General features: G+C 40.1%; 1 protein-coding gene across 3 annotated transcripts in view; it reads right to left on the bottom strand.

Moving 5' to 3' along the window:
• Positions 1-16,354, bottom strand: part of PAX5 (paired box 5) — a 229,625-nt gene that overhangs the window by 122,127 nt on the left and 91,144 nt on the right. For all 3 annotated transcript variants that reach the window (XM_081176730.1, XM_081176732.1, XM_081176731.1), the window contains exon 6: positions 15,635-15,810. In XM_081176730.1, coding sequence (XP_081032856.1) covers positions 15,635-15,810 — 176 coding nt within the window. The remainder of the gene's footprint in view (positions 1-15,634; positions 15,811-16,354) is intronic.

Here is a 16,354-nt window from a genome sequence, read left to right as displayed (position 1 = left end):
GAAATTATTTCGGCGGAAAATGGGCACTGTAATTTTAAAGACATGTGACAGGCCACAGATCCATAAATCACACGCACACTCTCACTCACTCTCTCATACACAAACCAAAGATTTCCAAAATGAACACTGGAATACATGAAATAGCAGAAAAATTATTGGCACTTGTGGCGGCAGTGTTTGCTGTTGACATTTGTTTACTTTTTGAATAAGAGACCAGAGAATTTATCTCAAACTCAGCTATTTCACACAGTAAGACGAACTGCAATATCAAGCATTTATCGCTTTGCTAGGGCTGTGGCCCATTTAAAAGTACTTGGGTGCAAAAACAGGTAGAAGGAGACAGCAGGAATAGGTCTCTGGAGTCATCAAGGGTGATGAGTCTCCATGGGCACATAAAAGAAGCAATGGCAGGCAGTTGAGAGTAGGGTGCATGCAGAAGACTGAGCACTGGGGAAATGGCTCAGTCAGAAAACACATGTGAGAACGAGGGAAAGGGTCAAGCCAATGCAGAGCTTAGCTGAGGCTCAGGGTGGGAGCTTTGTTAGAATAAAGTTAAAAACTTGAACAAAAAAGCAGCTAATTCCCGGCCGGACCGCTGAGACCCAGGGCAAGTGGGGCCAGCTGCCTGCCCCCTCTGCACAGGCCTGGAAAGGGTCATTTGAGTAACAACACAACATAGTGGGGGAATTAGGAAGAGTAGGCAGAAAATGAGTGACACAAGCTTTCTGCTCAAAAAGGCTATTAATAAATAAAGTTACCTAAACAGGTGGCAATTTATTTTTTTTAAGGGGGAAACAGCAAACAGGCAACAAGTGCACATGCCCACATTTCTGAGCATGTACAGAGAGATAAATGAACCTGACAATACTGAATACATTTTGAACATGTGCAGAACACATTTTGTATTGGATTCCAAAAAAGCACGAGAAGAGCACTAGCGCCTTCTACTGCTGTTCTACAAATATTTAAACAAGAGTTCACGCAGTGTTATAGCAGGTAGGTTCTATAGCAGTTCTCATGCATCCATATTTCTGGGAGAGATTGCACAAAGCTCTTGCATAAGTAGAACATCTCTGGTTATACTTTCACTCTTTTCATGCAACAGAATGCACCAAAGTGTGTAAATCAGCCCTTTTATGAGCAGAAGACACTTTCAGCATGCAGAAGAATGCCAATAGCAGGGAAGTCTGAGCAAAGTTTTGGACAAACATTAGAATTATGGGATAGTAATACCAGGTTTGAAATGTATACACATTTGAAAAACTGTAGCTAGCTGTTCACCATTGTTGTAGGTTTCATGGTAGAAAACAGGTGGAGGCAACAATTTCTGAGCCTAAGTGGGGAATGAATATATAGTGCAGTGATGTTAGATAGAAAAGGTTTATAAGGAAGAGAGAGAAAATCATGCTGAGAGAGAGAGGATAAAGATAAAAGGAATGTTGATGGGAAAATATCAGGATGCAGATATAACTACACATATGAGAGAAAGAGAGAAAAGGAAAAGAAAGAGAAGCAAAATAGACACAACAGTGGGCTTTGTTTTATTTTCTACAAATCTCCACTTGTTTCTAAGTAGCATGAAATACTATGTGTCTTTATGCAATTAAACTACAGTACTATGCAGTAATAAGTGTATGGATGCAAAGGCCAACAAGTCATTCCACAAAGTGAAGAAAGGAGAGATGCATCTACTAGAAGAGTATGGTGGAAGACGTAAGCAAGTAGCAAATGACAATGACAGGCTTTCTCTACTGCAACTAGCAAAAAAGTTCAGTTAGGACGATTTGGGGCACCTTATGGTAAAGCCTAGTTGCCTTAGAGCACGACTCAAAGTAGCATTAGATTCATGTTTGTCCTTTTATATCTCAAGTGGAACCTGCCTGGATTTGGAAGAGTTAAAAAAAAACTTTCTAAGTGCAATGGATGCTGGGGTTTCTCCAGACAACGAACAGAATAGGCCTGGATTGGTTAAGCCTGCTTGCTATAAATACTAGGAGGCTTGGTGAGGCGCCCACCTCAAGCAGCAGAAGCCCAGGGTGCAGCGCCCACCTCACCTCACCTCCACTACCTACCTCTCCACCTCTGCCATCAGTGGAGAAGAGGCACCAGTTACTGGCAAGATCTCATGAGATCTCACTAAAATCTCATGAGTTCTCATGCAGCACTTGAGATCTCACAAGATCTCACAGGACGCCAGCACCACAGCCAGCACTTCATGGGTGTCAACGCAGGTAAGAGAGGGGCAGTGACAGTGACAGTGCAGCGGCAGGGGGGTGCCATGTTCCTGTTTCACCTGAAGCAGTGAAACACGATGCACCATCCCTGCATCATCTTGTAAATTTCCACGTCCTCAGAAGCATTTATCTGTTTTTAAAACTCTCGTGGTTATAATTGTTAAGAGGCAGGGAAAACAACATCGTATTAAAGCACTCCAAGAAACAGTTAAACCTGAGCTCATGCTGGCAGTCCCCCTCTCTTTTCATAGAGGACAGCTAGATTTCATTCTGTCAAGAGCTCTAGCTGTGTGTTGCAAAAGAGAGAAAGAACAGCATTATTCCCATATTTATTTATTTAGGCAATTTATAACCTGCTTTTCAGCTTAGGTAACGTTCTGAAAACAGGTTCTGACACATGTGATCAGAATGCTGCATGAATGACCAAATGATCGGTAACTGAAACCATGGTTGTGTGAACCCATCCATAAACACATACACATTACGAGGGGTTGGTGCAATCCTCTACAGCTGTCAAATCAGGACTAGCACTGATATAGCACTAAGAATAGAATCTGGGCTTTTTATTATGTGTAAAGACTCCAAGTTTGTCTTTTGATGTATTTTTTTCCAGCAGTTCAACTCCTTTCTCTTAAGCATATTTCTGCATGTCTCATTTAATGCCCTTACAGGTGATGGACTATACTGAATTGGCAAAACTAACAGCAGTAGGGGATAAAAAAACACCTTGGAAAATGGGATGGGACGTAAAAGAAACAGAAAAAAAGACAAATTTATTATGTATTGAAGTAAACTTATGAAAGCGTAATAAAAATTTGTGCGTGTACACACACACACACACACACACACACACACCCTACATAACAGATGGGGTTTTTGCACATAATTAAGAAACATATTTTGGGTAGAATGTTTACCTCTGAAAGCAGAATCTTGTATCTGAACAAACATAAGTCTTTAGCATTGTTTGTTTATGGCATCTATATGCCACCTTTCATTCAAGGGGTTGTATATTTAAAATGATAATAAAATTTAATCCAACGTTCAAATAGCTGAAGTCAAATAAAACTTAACACATTACAAACAAAAACTACAGCATCACAAGTATACCATAAAAAAATAAAACGGCTTGGACAATAAAAAGCCACAATCTCTAAAAACTAGTTGATAAAACAATAACACAATAAAGAAGGCAGAAAAGTTATAAAAATGAACAATAGGACCAGACAGAGTAAAACTAATAAAGTCAATGCACAACCAGAAGAAAAAACAGTAAAGTTATTCAAAACTGGTCAAAACCTTGACCACGCTGTACCAAAAACTGACATTTATGATGTCGGTTTCTGTGTTCTAAATCCTAGTGCAGTCCATAGAATGTCATGGTCAGAACCAATGTGATGGCTTCTGATTTGTCAAATCTAGTACTAACACTGTACAACGTAGCCATATTATTAGACCCTCATGTTTATGATGGTTTCAGAAGATCCTAAATTATGCCATGTTCAAGTGTCCACAGGTTCTAGAACACAGGAAGGAAAAGGTAGATTGGGATGTGCCAATATACACCTGGATGATCTACTGACTCTCAGTTAAAACAATAGCAACAACATAAATTAGGCTTCCTAAATTAAGCTGCTAAAACTAAGGAAGTATGGGAGAAACCAAGCGTGGGTTTTAGTGTTGAAATACTATGGGTCGCGTCCAACTAAGTTGTACTCAGAATAGATCCACTGAAATGTTAGGGCTCTGTCAAACACTAGTCAGAGTAGTCCCATTGAAATTAATGGACATGACTAACTTAGGTTCATTAATTTCAATGCATCAATTCTGAGTAGGACTTAGCTGGATACATTCCAAAGGAATTAAGTTAGTAATGTCTATTAATTCCAGTGGGTCTACTCTGACTAACACTGAATACAACTATATGAGCTCTCTTTGAGTAATGAAAACAAATTACTGGGCTGAGTATGTGCTCTGTTACCCAGTTCTTAATTCTATGTCTACTTGCCACCCCAAGCCACTATTTTGCAGTTGTTGGACCATGGGGTATAGGGGGAAAAACAAAAACTGATCTCACAAGCATGAAGTCTGACCACTTCTACTGTGCAGCTTTCAATGCTGGGACACATTTTTGCCTCAGTCAGTCAAAAAAGTCTGAAATAATATTGCCAAGTTGTAGGAATGTCTTTAAAAATAATTTAGCACTACCTCAATACACCATGTTTTAAAGGCTATATGAGAAATGCTGCTTTAAAAATATGTTCCTTTGGAGTGTAAATTGCCTCATAAATGTAGGAAATGCCTACAAAATGAGCTGGAGAGTATTAGCAATTTACAGACCAAAACATGGGAGAATTCTATTCTGGTCTATTCAGAAACAAAAGGACAGATAATTGCAGAGTTATGCCTTGAACGAATATAGCAGGATTGTCCCGTTAGCTGAGACTGAGTGCAATATTTCTTGCCATTTTCAAAACTCAATTGCAATGCAGCACAAAGACTTTCCGTTTAAATTAGTAGGCTCTGGGTTATCACAGCTTCCCATTATACAAGTCAACAGGCAAGTTTATTTGCTTATAGATTTCTCTTTCACTCTCCTGTAGGGTTAATGTAGACAGCAGGAAGTAGGTCAATGTTGTGTAAAGTGAAGCATCCATATAAAGCAGTATTGTGTTGTCTGTGTTATAATGCCCAGTAGCAGACAGTTCTATATCTATTTTCTGAGTGCAAGTAGTGAACATCACATACACACTGTAAACTGCATGGATGATCTCCCTGGCTCTATTATTTTCCAAAGGCACAAAGACTATGTGAGCAATTATATTGTACTCATCTCACTCATATATTATGTCCTGACATGATATTGAAAATCTGATGGATGGCCAGTAAATCACTACTCTGCCTCAGTTCATGTGCAGAGTCCGTTGTTTCCTTCACTACCATCTATGACATTGGGGACTTATAGAGTTGCCATTTGCTATCTGTCAGAGATATGAATGCTAGGAAAGGAACCGTCCTCTTCACAGCTACCATCTTTCTAGTTTTCTTTTGATTGGTTGGGAATGGGCTATTTTAATGCTTGTGCATGGATTTCAACATGTAATTGGTTTAGAAGGAAAACACACTGGGAGTGTTTAATAAGCTGTTAAATGTAACAAGCAATAACAACTACTACTACTACTACTACTACTACTACTACTACTATTTACACCCCACCCATCCGGCTGGGTTTCCCCAGCCACTCTGGGCGGCTCCCAACAAATTAAAAACAGAATAAAACATTAAAAACTTCCCTAATCTTTCTCATAGATTTGTGCAAGAGTTTTGTGCTTCATAACATTTACATGCAATCTCCCTGAGTACGTTACTAATTGCTGCAAAAATTCTTTTCCCCTGTTCTGAAGTGATTTTGTATTTGTTGTATTGTTCAGTTGCTGTAATTTTGTTTGTTTTAATCTGTGTTTGCTTTGAGAATTTTGATTATATGGCAACTTATACCTCGTGCATATAAACAAAATTTTGTAGAAAAGCTATACTCTCTGTGGACCTGGTGCAGGGAATCCCAGGCCTATGTCTCAAATAATGCCTTCTTTCTAACTAGCTCCTACCAACATGTTCAGAGCCCCTAAATATATTTGGGTTGAATTTGATTTGGCCCAAGACACATTGTCACATCATCTCACTTAAATGTTTCCAAGGAAAGCTCAAACAACCTGGTGGGAAGAGATGAAGAGGATTTGTGTGTACTTAAAAGCTTACATATGTGAGTGACTGTGTGTGTGTGTGTGTGTGCGCGCGCGCGTGTGCGCGCGTGCATGCTTGTAAGTGAAAGTACATGTGTGAAAAAATGCATGATTCATATTTATATACATTAGCATAAGTTTGCACATCTATGTGCAAATGAGTGAGAGATTGCATGCTTGTGTTAAACTGAATGTGAGTTTCTGAGATGCCACTTGTGAGCTCTTGGGTGCAGAACATTGGCCAATTTAAAATCAACAGTTTTACAACCAGACAAAAGAAAGGTTTCTCACCCCCATTTGAAATCACACAGGCCGTATTCTCTGCTATAAATAAGCATACCAACATAGAAGCATATGAGAAGGAAGAGAAAGCTCTGTTCCAAAACTTAGCTGGACTAAATAGAGAAGTTCAGCCATGACTATGATATGCATATCTCTTGAACCCGTGCAGCTGGGACAGTGTGCAGGTTCCCTTCCTTTTGAGTAGCACCCTCTCATCCAGTCAGGAGTGAGGTACACATATAATCCAGGGCAACAGAATTACTAGAAACATCTGAAAAGAGCACATAATATCTGCTTCATAAGCAAGCCACTACACAGAAAGAGTGGGATGTTGGGCTGTGGGTATTCCCATTTCATTCTTGAAGTAGGGACGGAAGGGGCTGTATCAATTTTAAATGAATTTACAATAGGAATTTGGAGGTTCTGAGCTGATAGAGTTTCAGCTGCATTGGACTAGCTCTTGCATCAAATGCTAGCTTATGTCTGAGCAGATTGTGCATTGTTCTTTTTTCAAATGTCTATGTACTTGTAAAATAATTTGCAGAAAATATGTATATTATATTTCTGAGATGTATAAAAGAGTCATGTGCATGTGGTACCATATTGCTGCAGCATAATTTATATATATTAATACATAAATCATTGTATATAGTTATATGCATTGTTACATGTATCTGGTTTTATGCTGGTTACTTTAAGAAACCTTGCACTTTAAGCATATAATATTATAAATATAATAATGCATATAAAAATATGTGCTAATAGTTCGTATTCTTAGTGAAACCACAAAAATTAAACAAACTTTATTCGCCTGACACTCCACGAGCACAACTACGGAATCCAGTCAACTTCTAATGAATCCCATCAGCTGAAGTCCTGAGCAAGGACTTCTGCTAAAGCAAATGGGCTTCCCCCTCTCCTCCCCGTGTGCTCCCCAAAATTGGCTCTGGATAGGGTCAGGAGAAACTCTGAAACAACACATAGGGGAGGAAAGGGAGATTGCTCCAATTGGCAAGCCCAAATGCTTTAGCTGATAGAACAATTGCCTTGTCGTCACTAGCAGAGGAAGAGGAGTGCGGGGAGAGTGCACCACCCCCGGCAGCGCAATCCTGGTAGGGTGCCATCTCGGCTGCCCCACCCCTGCAGACGGCGCACCATGCCCCCAGGACGCGACCAGCCCTGCCCCCGCCTGCTCTCCGCCCCCCGGTGCTGGAGCATGAAGCTCCACCACTGCTTATCATGATGTTTAATTCCACCCAATAATTAGAAAAAAATCTGTTCTGATTTCAATATTTTGAGAAAATTCCATCCCTAACATGAAATAGCCTGAGACTGGGATCTGCAATGATATCTAGGAAAAGAGGGCAAAACATGCACGTGTGTAGTTTCCTGCACTGGAAAAGGGTTGGTTTTCAGTAACAGCTGGAAGCAGTAGCAGCAGAATATAAGCTGTCTTCACCAGCTTCAACTATTGATATATTTTTGATACAATCTGCCTAAAAAACCCTGGACAAGCAGCATTTGCTGAAAGAATCCATGAATAAGAAGCTACTAAGAAGGCAAACAAATACTGTAAGAATGTGTTGAATGAAATATTGAAGCACATCTGATCCAGCACATTTGACTACACTGCAGATGACTCTTCACGTCCTCTGATGTTGGACTTGCTTGGCTGATATTAGAGGACACCCCATGCTAAGAGCTTGTGTGCTGAAACGGCATGTCTTAGGGATCATGCTGTTAAGGATGTGGAGAGCACACGACTGCTTCTGAGTTCACAAAGGAGGCCGAAACAGTTTCACAAATGTAGAGACCCTTTCAAAAGCAAAACCTGTTAGCTGCATACATGGGTCCAGCAGGTATGCTTTTCATAATATTTCTCAGCTACCATAATCCAATTGTCATGCAACATGCCAGGCTGCATCAATCATGCTGCGTTATGTTCTGTCACATAACATAACACAATATGACTGATGCCACCCAACATGACATGCTGCAACATGCTACAATGTGTAGGAAATTTTTATACAATCCTCCAAGAAAACTGCACACACAAAAGCAGCTTGTCAGAAATGGGGGGGGGCATAAGATCCTTTGAAGGCTTCAGCTTTCATGCTTAAAAGGGACCATTCATAGACTATTTATACGACTGTAATCCCTGCAGAGTAAATGCAACCAAAACAATTGAATTGGCTGTAAATCACAATTTTCACAGGCAAAAGGCCAGTTAAAAGAATGATTGTTTCTGCTGTTATGTGAAAAGTGCCTCCTGTCTGTTGTGAACCAAACATGTTCTTTGGTTATGCAAAGTGGGCCTCTGATGCTGGTACAACCTGATATTGTGTGTGGTCCATCAAGCTGCACATTGCACAAAATGCCAGTTAGCAACGTTGTACTCAAGGGCTTGTGTAGCAGGTACTGAAAGGTATGTGCCTCAAGCCCCCAACAAATCTGCTCTGGAGATTTGGCGGGGCACACAACAGATTTAGAGGGAGTGCTGGGGGAGGAAGGGAAATTCCGTTGTGCAAGCAAAAGTCCTTGTGCTGAGAGGTCAAGTTAGCTGGATACATCGGTGCCAGGTCCTAAGGGCTGAAGCACTTTCGGATCCCCAACTTTTCTTAGGGGGCCAGGCCCCTTCAATGTTCAGAGGGCATTCAGTTCTGCTGCCTGGCTCCTCGCAATGTCACATCAGGCCCCCTCAGTCATTCTGAAAAGCTGACGCCTCTGGTTGGATACTGTTCACAACTATTTTAATATCAGTATGATAGGGTTAGAATGGAACAAAAGAGTCTTAAGCTACCTAGGATGCTCCAGCTTTCAAAGGGTTATTCCACAAGCTCCAGATAACTAGAAGCAGATAGCCACTGAAACAGATAGCTCTATGTTATTTGAATCAATAAGACAAGTCAAATGCTACATGGAAATTGGTGGAAGAATCATAGAATTGTTAAGAGTTGGAAGGGATCACAAGCATCATCTAGTCCAAACTCCTGCTGTGAAGGAATATTTTGAGGTGTTTTTCCAAAAAAAGACCTGAAATTTCCTGGCTTGGACAAGAAGAATGATTATCCTATCCAGTTCTGATATTATCTCTGCCATCTTAGGAAGATATAGAATTAACTCCAGGAATTTATGTGGTGTAGGGAGAACAATGCTAAATGGAGATACTCTCCTATATTGCCACTAATCAAAATATTATTATTATTATTATTATTATTATTATTATTATTATTATTATTAGCGCTTCTGGTTAGATATAATAAATAAAATGAATGACATCATCAGAAGATCTGAGTTATTTGGCATGGGTTACATGCACTTATCTGTATACAGTGATACCTCTGGTTACATATACTTCAGGTTACATACGGTTCAAGTTACAGACTCCGCTAACCCAGAAATAGTGCTTCAGGTTAGGAACTTCACTTCAGGATGAGAACAGAAAATGTGCTCTGGCGGCGCGGCGGCAGCAAAAGGCCCCATTAGCTAAAGTGGTGCTTCAGGTTAAGAATAGTTTCATGTTTACGGACTTCCGGAATGAATTAAGTACTTAACCCGAGGTACCACTGTACTAGACTATGAAGCATACTAAGTATTGCACTCCAAACACACCCATACACTGTAGAAGCCAACCAAATTCCACTGCACACAATGCCCAGCAAGTGCTATGTGAAATATACATGAACATACATGAACATTCTAGTAGATTAGCATGTTAGAAGCATATAGCTAGTCAGGAGAAATCCAACAATGTGGGTTCACCAGCTGTAGATTTTTGTAAAACTGTGCCAAAATTAAAGAAAATATTGTCAGTTCTGGATTAAATTAACAACTAGCAGAGGATGCATTCCTTAAAGGGGGGGTGGAGACACCACAGCAGTTTAACCTCCCCTGACCTTTGAACTCTGAGGGGGGTCATACACATGTCACTGTTCCCAGCTGTCTTTCTGACACTCTGCCCATTGCAGGGCCTTAGCCCTTTCCATTTTGTAGCGGTATTGATCTGTTGGCAGCAATGGGCTGGATAATTAGCCAGGAATTAGGGTTTCTATTACAGCCAGGAGGTTGCCCCAGCTGATTTATCACCTGAATAATTTACTGTGATTGAAAGGAAATTAAAATGAACTCCATTCGACAACTGTGCACTTTTATGGGCTTTAGTGAAGACTCAAAATCCAAATTAATAGCCTTGTGCTGTTTAATAGTCTACTGAGAGTAAATATGGGAAGGTTTTCTCTGCTGCTGATGTGCTTTCTCGTGCTGGATTTAGAAGTTGCTCCTCCTCCCCCCTCCCAAGATAACTACTGACAGACCCAAAGGTATTTTTTACTTGAAAGAAACACATATTAGTGACTAAACTGTTACAGACGTGTCTTAAAAAAAACCAAAAACCCTCTAGTTCTATTTGCACTTTCCTTTATTATTAGCTTTCGGTCTGGAGGCAAAGTTAAGGCTAATCATTTGAAAACAAAATGGGATGCATCCTACATTTTCATTTGCAAGAACACACATATAAGTCATGGGTAAAATTAAAAAATTTGCAAGGGGAATAATAGATATATCTGTTCCCCTGCCAAGCACAGGTAGATCTACAGATCTGAAAGTCATTTGTATCTGCCTCGTAAAACAGTTTATTTGTCCTTCCTACAAGTTTCATTACAATAGTTACTTTTGTACTTTTGGTCCCAGAAACAAAAACATTCTTTTTCTAGAAAAATAGGTGCCGGTACTCACCATGAAGTTGTTATAGTAAGTGCCACACTTTTTAACAACAACAAAAAGAGGTGCCAGTACTGCGTACCCGTGAGTGTTCCCTGGGGGGGAAGCACTGCTTACATCTATAACAGCGTTCTTCTTTACAGTAAGCTCAACTTCCCAGTATTACTACATATGCAAATTCTGAATGCGGAATTCTGAATTTGAATTTTGAGTTTCAAAAGAAAAAATTTACGACCCCACCCCCACTCACCACTCCCCCCTCCACCTCTTTCCCCATGTTTCTTCCTAACGTCTCAACAAGTGAAACTGATCTGTAGAAAATGTAACTTGAAAAAAGAGACATACTTTTGTAAACCAAGAAATCTTTAACAAAAATACATTTTTTAAAAAAAGAGAATTTTTACCTCAAAATTCTGGGTCTTTAGACTTGTTAGCAACTCTTGTTGTTTTATTTGGCCAGTGTCAAATATCTGTTCTCACAAGCTGTAAACTGACAAAAGCTGTCAGTTTATGAATACCATTTGAATGTAATATGTGAAGAGTGTCAATGTGGTGTAGCAGTTAGTGTGTCTGGCTAGGATTGGGGAGACCAAGGTTCAAGTCTTCACTCAGCTGTGACGTTCACTGGGCAATCCCAAGTCACTAGGTCTCAGCCTCACCTACAGGATTGTTGTGAGGATAAAACAGGAGAGAATGGAATCTTGAATGCCATCCTGAACTCCTTGGTGAGTTCTAAATATCAAACGCTGTTAATCAAATATTACATATTGAAATAAAGTATTATTGCTAAGATTGGGGGTTTCATCAGGAGTAGATTAACTGAGCCAGGATTGATTAAAGTCGGTCAATTAGCGAGATCTATATATATATTATTGTTAGCGAGATTACTGGCTAAATGGCCCGCGGGTGCTTTCTAGAATATATCTGAAAAGTCCTGAAAGGGGCTCTTTCCTTTCTCTCCTTTTCTTTTTCCCCTTTCTATGTAAGGATGATGTAACTTAAGTCTGAATATGAAAAGAAATAATATAGACCATGCAGTTTAGGTTGGAAAGGAAGACAGGCTACTAAGAGGGGATAGGTGGTTTTTTGGCTCCACAAGCTCTGGGAAGTGCCTTTTGGGAAGAACTGCCTCTTTGTGGAGATCTGGTGTGGGGTCGTGGATTTGACTGTCTGTTGCACTGTTTAAACTGTGGTTTCACCTATGCTCAGCCTTTGTATTTGTAAATAAACTCAACTATTACAAATGCCATAAGCCTCCCAGTGAGCTTTCCAAAGGAAACAAAGCCCAGGTAAACAATGCACCCGTGGAACTTCTCACCACTAGGGTAAGCATAATGGTACCCAATATTAAAACCAAATATCATCACATGTCAAAAGTAGATATATCAAGTTTATTATGAATATTATTTCAAATCCATTTATTACTCCAAAGCATTCAGGTAAATAAGACTGTATAACTGTTATGTAAGCTCTAGGAGCAAATATCTATGGGAAATTCCCAGACCAATCCAATGCTTGTGGAAAACAGCAGAAGCCTTTAGGTATTTCTATCTCTCATACCATTTCTAATTTCCTTAGGATTTTTCAGTCTTTCCCATTTTTGGCCCCATATGTATACATTTGCATGCTGCTGTACAGGAGATTTCTTCCACCAAACAAAATGGTGCTTCCATCAGCTTTAGCAGCATTAATCAACAGAAGGGGGAACAGCTATCTGAAATCATACTACCACTACCGCCACCCAGTGATCAGTACTGTCAAAGCTAACAGTTATGTGCTCCAGAAACACAGACAATTGTTTAAAAGAGGATTCTAAAACTTTTCTCAACCAATAACAACAAAATAACCACCTTGAATGTTCTGGTGTCGTAAGAAATTCTGGTCACCTCACTGTTCACCCCAACTCCAGCTCACTTATGTACAAGATTAAGAGCATATTGGTACTAGGGCAAACCCACTTCTTATATCCCCCATAGTAAGATCACTTCCTATTTAAATCCCAGCCCAAGGGTCAGATAGAGATGCAAATTGCCCCCTCTCTAGACACCAGAATGGTAATTTCATGAGCACAGAGGCACAACAACTCCCTTCCACAGCTGATCTGCAAAAGGAGCTCTATATGTCCTGTAAGTACATATGGTGCATGCAATGACCACACACACTTTTGGTCACATGCAGCACTGGAATTTACTCCCCAGAATTGTTGACCAAAGGTTAATGCAGCCCTTGGCCCAATAAAAAGGTTAGCCTGTTCTCAAAATGTTGCTTCCTCTAAATTCAGTTTCAATACTCTGAAGTTGATGGGCTAAAGAAGACCTGATAAAGGCAACTTCATGCATTTCTTATAAAAATAAACACCCTGAGATCTGGGCTTCTGCTCTGCTAGTCTTAACAAAGTATCACCACCAACAACAATGGCAAAGTGAACTCCACCTAATGGTACACAAAAGCATTGCACTCTTTACTGTTTCACACACGTGCAAAAACCAGAGCACCTATTAGCTTAATATTTCCATGAAGCATACTATTGTGTGAATGTTTTCAGCTTCTGTACAAATACATTAGATTTATCTTCAGTGCAAACCCATAAATTAAACAGAAACCTTTTCTCCTTAATATGAGGATGATCATTTCTCTGTAATGATAATCAGAACTGTCACTCTAGGAATTTTATGTCAATGTATACTTTCCATTTTTAGAGCATCAGCCAAAACATCTGCTTCATCCTGCAGTTTTCATACTATATCTCAGGGAATTACTCAGGGCAGAATTCAGGCAGAATTAAACCCCCTTAGCCTAGGGATAAGTAAAAATATGTAAAAGCTGCAATCTTATACTCACATGAAAATAAGTTCCATTGAACTTTTGAATGTGGTGTAATTTACATCAGCAGGGGGGGGGCAGTAGGGTGTGCTGGACCACTGTCTTGCCTTTCAGTAAAGGACTGGATGAGAGCCAATCCCGATAAGACGGAGGCACTGTTAGTGGGTGGTTTCCTAGACTGAATGGAAGGGAGGTTGCCTGCTCTTGATAAGGTTACACTCCCTCTGACGGAGTGGGTACATAGCTTGGGGGTACTTCTGTTTTCGCTTGAGGCTCAGGTGGGCGTGGTGGCACAGAGTGCTTTGGCTGGTGGCCCAGCTGAACAACTATCTGGACAGGGACAACCTAACTTCTGTTATCTATGCTCTGGTAACCTCTAGGTTAGATTACTGCAATGTATGGTACATGGGGCTGCCTCTGAAGACTGTTCAGAAACTTAAGTGGCTAGGTTGCTCACTGGGGCAAGGTATTTGAACATATAACACCAATCCTGGCCCAACTGCACCAGCTGCCAATTAGGTTTTGGGCCCAATTCAAAGTGCTGGTTTTGACCTATAAAACCTTAAAATCCTCAGGTCCGCAATACCTCAAGGACTGCAATACCTCATGGACCATCTCTTCCCAACCAGACCATGCAATCATCTGAGGCAAAAAGTCTGGAGGGTGGCAACATAAGAACAGGTCTTTTCTGCAGTGGCTCACTGCTTGTGGAATGCTCTCCTCAGGGAGGCTAAACTGGCACCTTTGTTATACAGTGGTACCTCGGTTTTCGAACCTCTCCATTGCTGAACATTTTGGTTTTTGAATGCCATAAACTTGGAAGTAAGTGCTTCGGTTTTTGAACGCACCTCAGAAGTCAAACCAAAAACATAGCTTCCGTACTGAGTTTTCCATTTTGAGGCTTCCATACTGAGTTTTTGGTTTTTTAACATTTCAGATCTCAAAGAGTCTTCTGGAATGGATTACGTTAGAAAACTGAGGTACCACTGTATATTTTCAGCCACCAGGCAAAAACATTTCTCTTCTCCCAAACCTCTGGCTAATTAAACAATCTATGGCCTTTCAAAAAGTGGAGGAGTATTGTTTTTGTTTGTTGTTATGCTGTGTATTTTTGTGCTTTTATATTGTAAAACACCATGTGATCTTTGGATGAATGGCAGTATAAAAATGTAATAATTTTTTTTGGGGGGGAAATGTGAAGACAGACTCCAACAGATTGAGCAGGCAAGACTAATAATGAATTCAACCGTCAAGCAGGCAGTTTCTGCACATGCTATAGAGGGAAGTGAGGTGCAGGTGGGGCTCACCAACCTTGGAATATAGCCAATTTAGGAGAAGGGAAACTCTGATCTTAAACCTCCACTGCCTTGTGATACATCTTATGGGGAAGAAAAGGCTAAGGAGTAAACTCTATATACAAATCCAGAGTGGAATCCCTAAGAAGGTTGGATGGTGTGTTGCACGCCTCTTTCTGGCAACTCCTGCAGCCAAGTTGGTGTCAAACATGATGTTTTTCTCTCTTTTTTTGGACCACGTCATCTGGGTAACCCAGGACCTCCATGCACATTGCCCAACCTTGTGCCCCAGGGAAGTCACTTCGGTGCTGCTAACGTAGTGGTTTGACTTCACCTGCAGAGACTCGCTCCATTGTCTCAAGACAGACGGATGCCAACAACTATCAGATACAGATTATCAGATACTGAAGAGTATCAAATTCAGTGCCAAATATTAAATGTCAAATTTGAAAGACTAGATAACAAAACAAGAGTTGATGACCTAGAAGTAGATATGGAGACAAAACTCAGGCAGATTAGTTTCAGCTCCAAATATTACCTGCTCTGGTTTGATGGGTTCAGTTGTTGTGAAGATATCAGAATAATGCTGTCTTTCAAAGACTCGATCCAACACTTCTAGCTGCTGCTGGGTGAAAAGATCTCCTCGCATTTGTTTCCGGAGGAAGTCTCTACCCGGAAGAGAATGGCCATTTGGTACTGGAGACTCCTGAATGCCTTTCCAAGAGGGAAAAAAATACAGAAACAGATATATAGCTATTACAGTGATAATCACAATTTCTTTTTCTCTTGTTTTTTTAACAGCATAACATTAAAAAAATATAAATATAGGCAGCTTCAATTTTAAAATGTATCTTGTTTAATTTTCCTGTTACCTTTGCTTACATCTATGTATTTATCAGAAGATAAATTAATCCTTGAAGAGTTTATGGGGAATTGCTTTAAGATGATACAGCAGCTGGATAGCTGATCATAGAAGATACTTAATTATATGTAATAGAAGCCAACAGCATGAAAATCTAGATCCATCAAAAACACCAAAATGCACAATGCTCTGCTTTTGTAGTAAAACTATAGTACTGCATGGTTAATATAACATAGTTATATATAGTCATATACCCAACCTGGGCTCTTTTCAGGGAAAAATATTTACTGCAATTTCCCCCAGGAGGCTAAAATGTGGTATGGGTGGTGGTGAATATTTCTTTCTTGCTAGATCTTGGTCTACATTTAAAAAGTAATGAAGCATTGTTGCTTCAAT

This window comes from Podarcis bocagei, assembly GCF_964188305.1.
Source record: "Podarcis bocagei genome assembly, chromosome: 17".
Taxonomy (NCBI): domain Eukaryota; kingdom Metazoa; phylum Chordata; class Lepidosauria; order Squamata; family Lacertidae; genus Podarcis; species Podarcis bocagei.
Note: the sequence above shows the minus strand (reverse complement) of the source record. Positions and strands in the feature narration are given on the sequence as shown.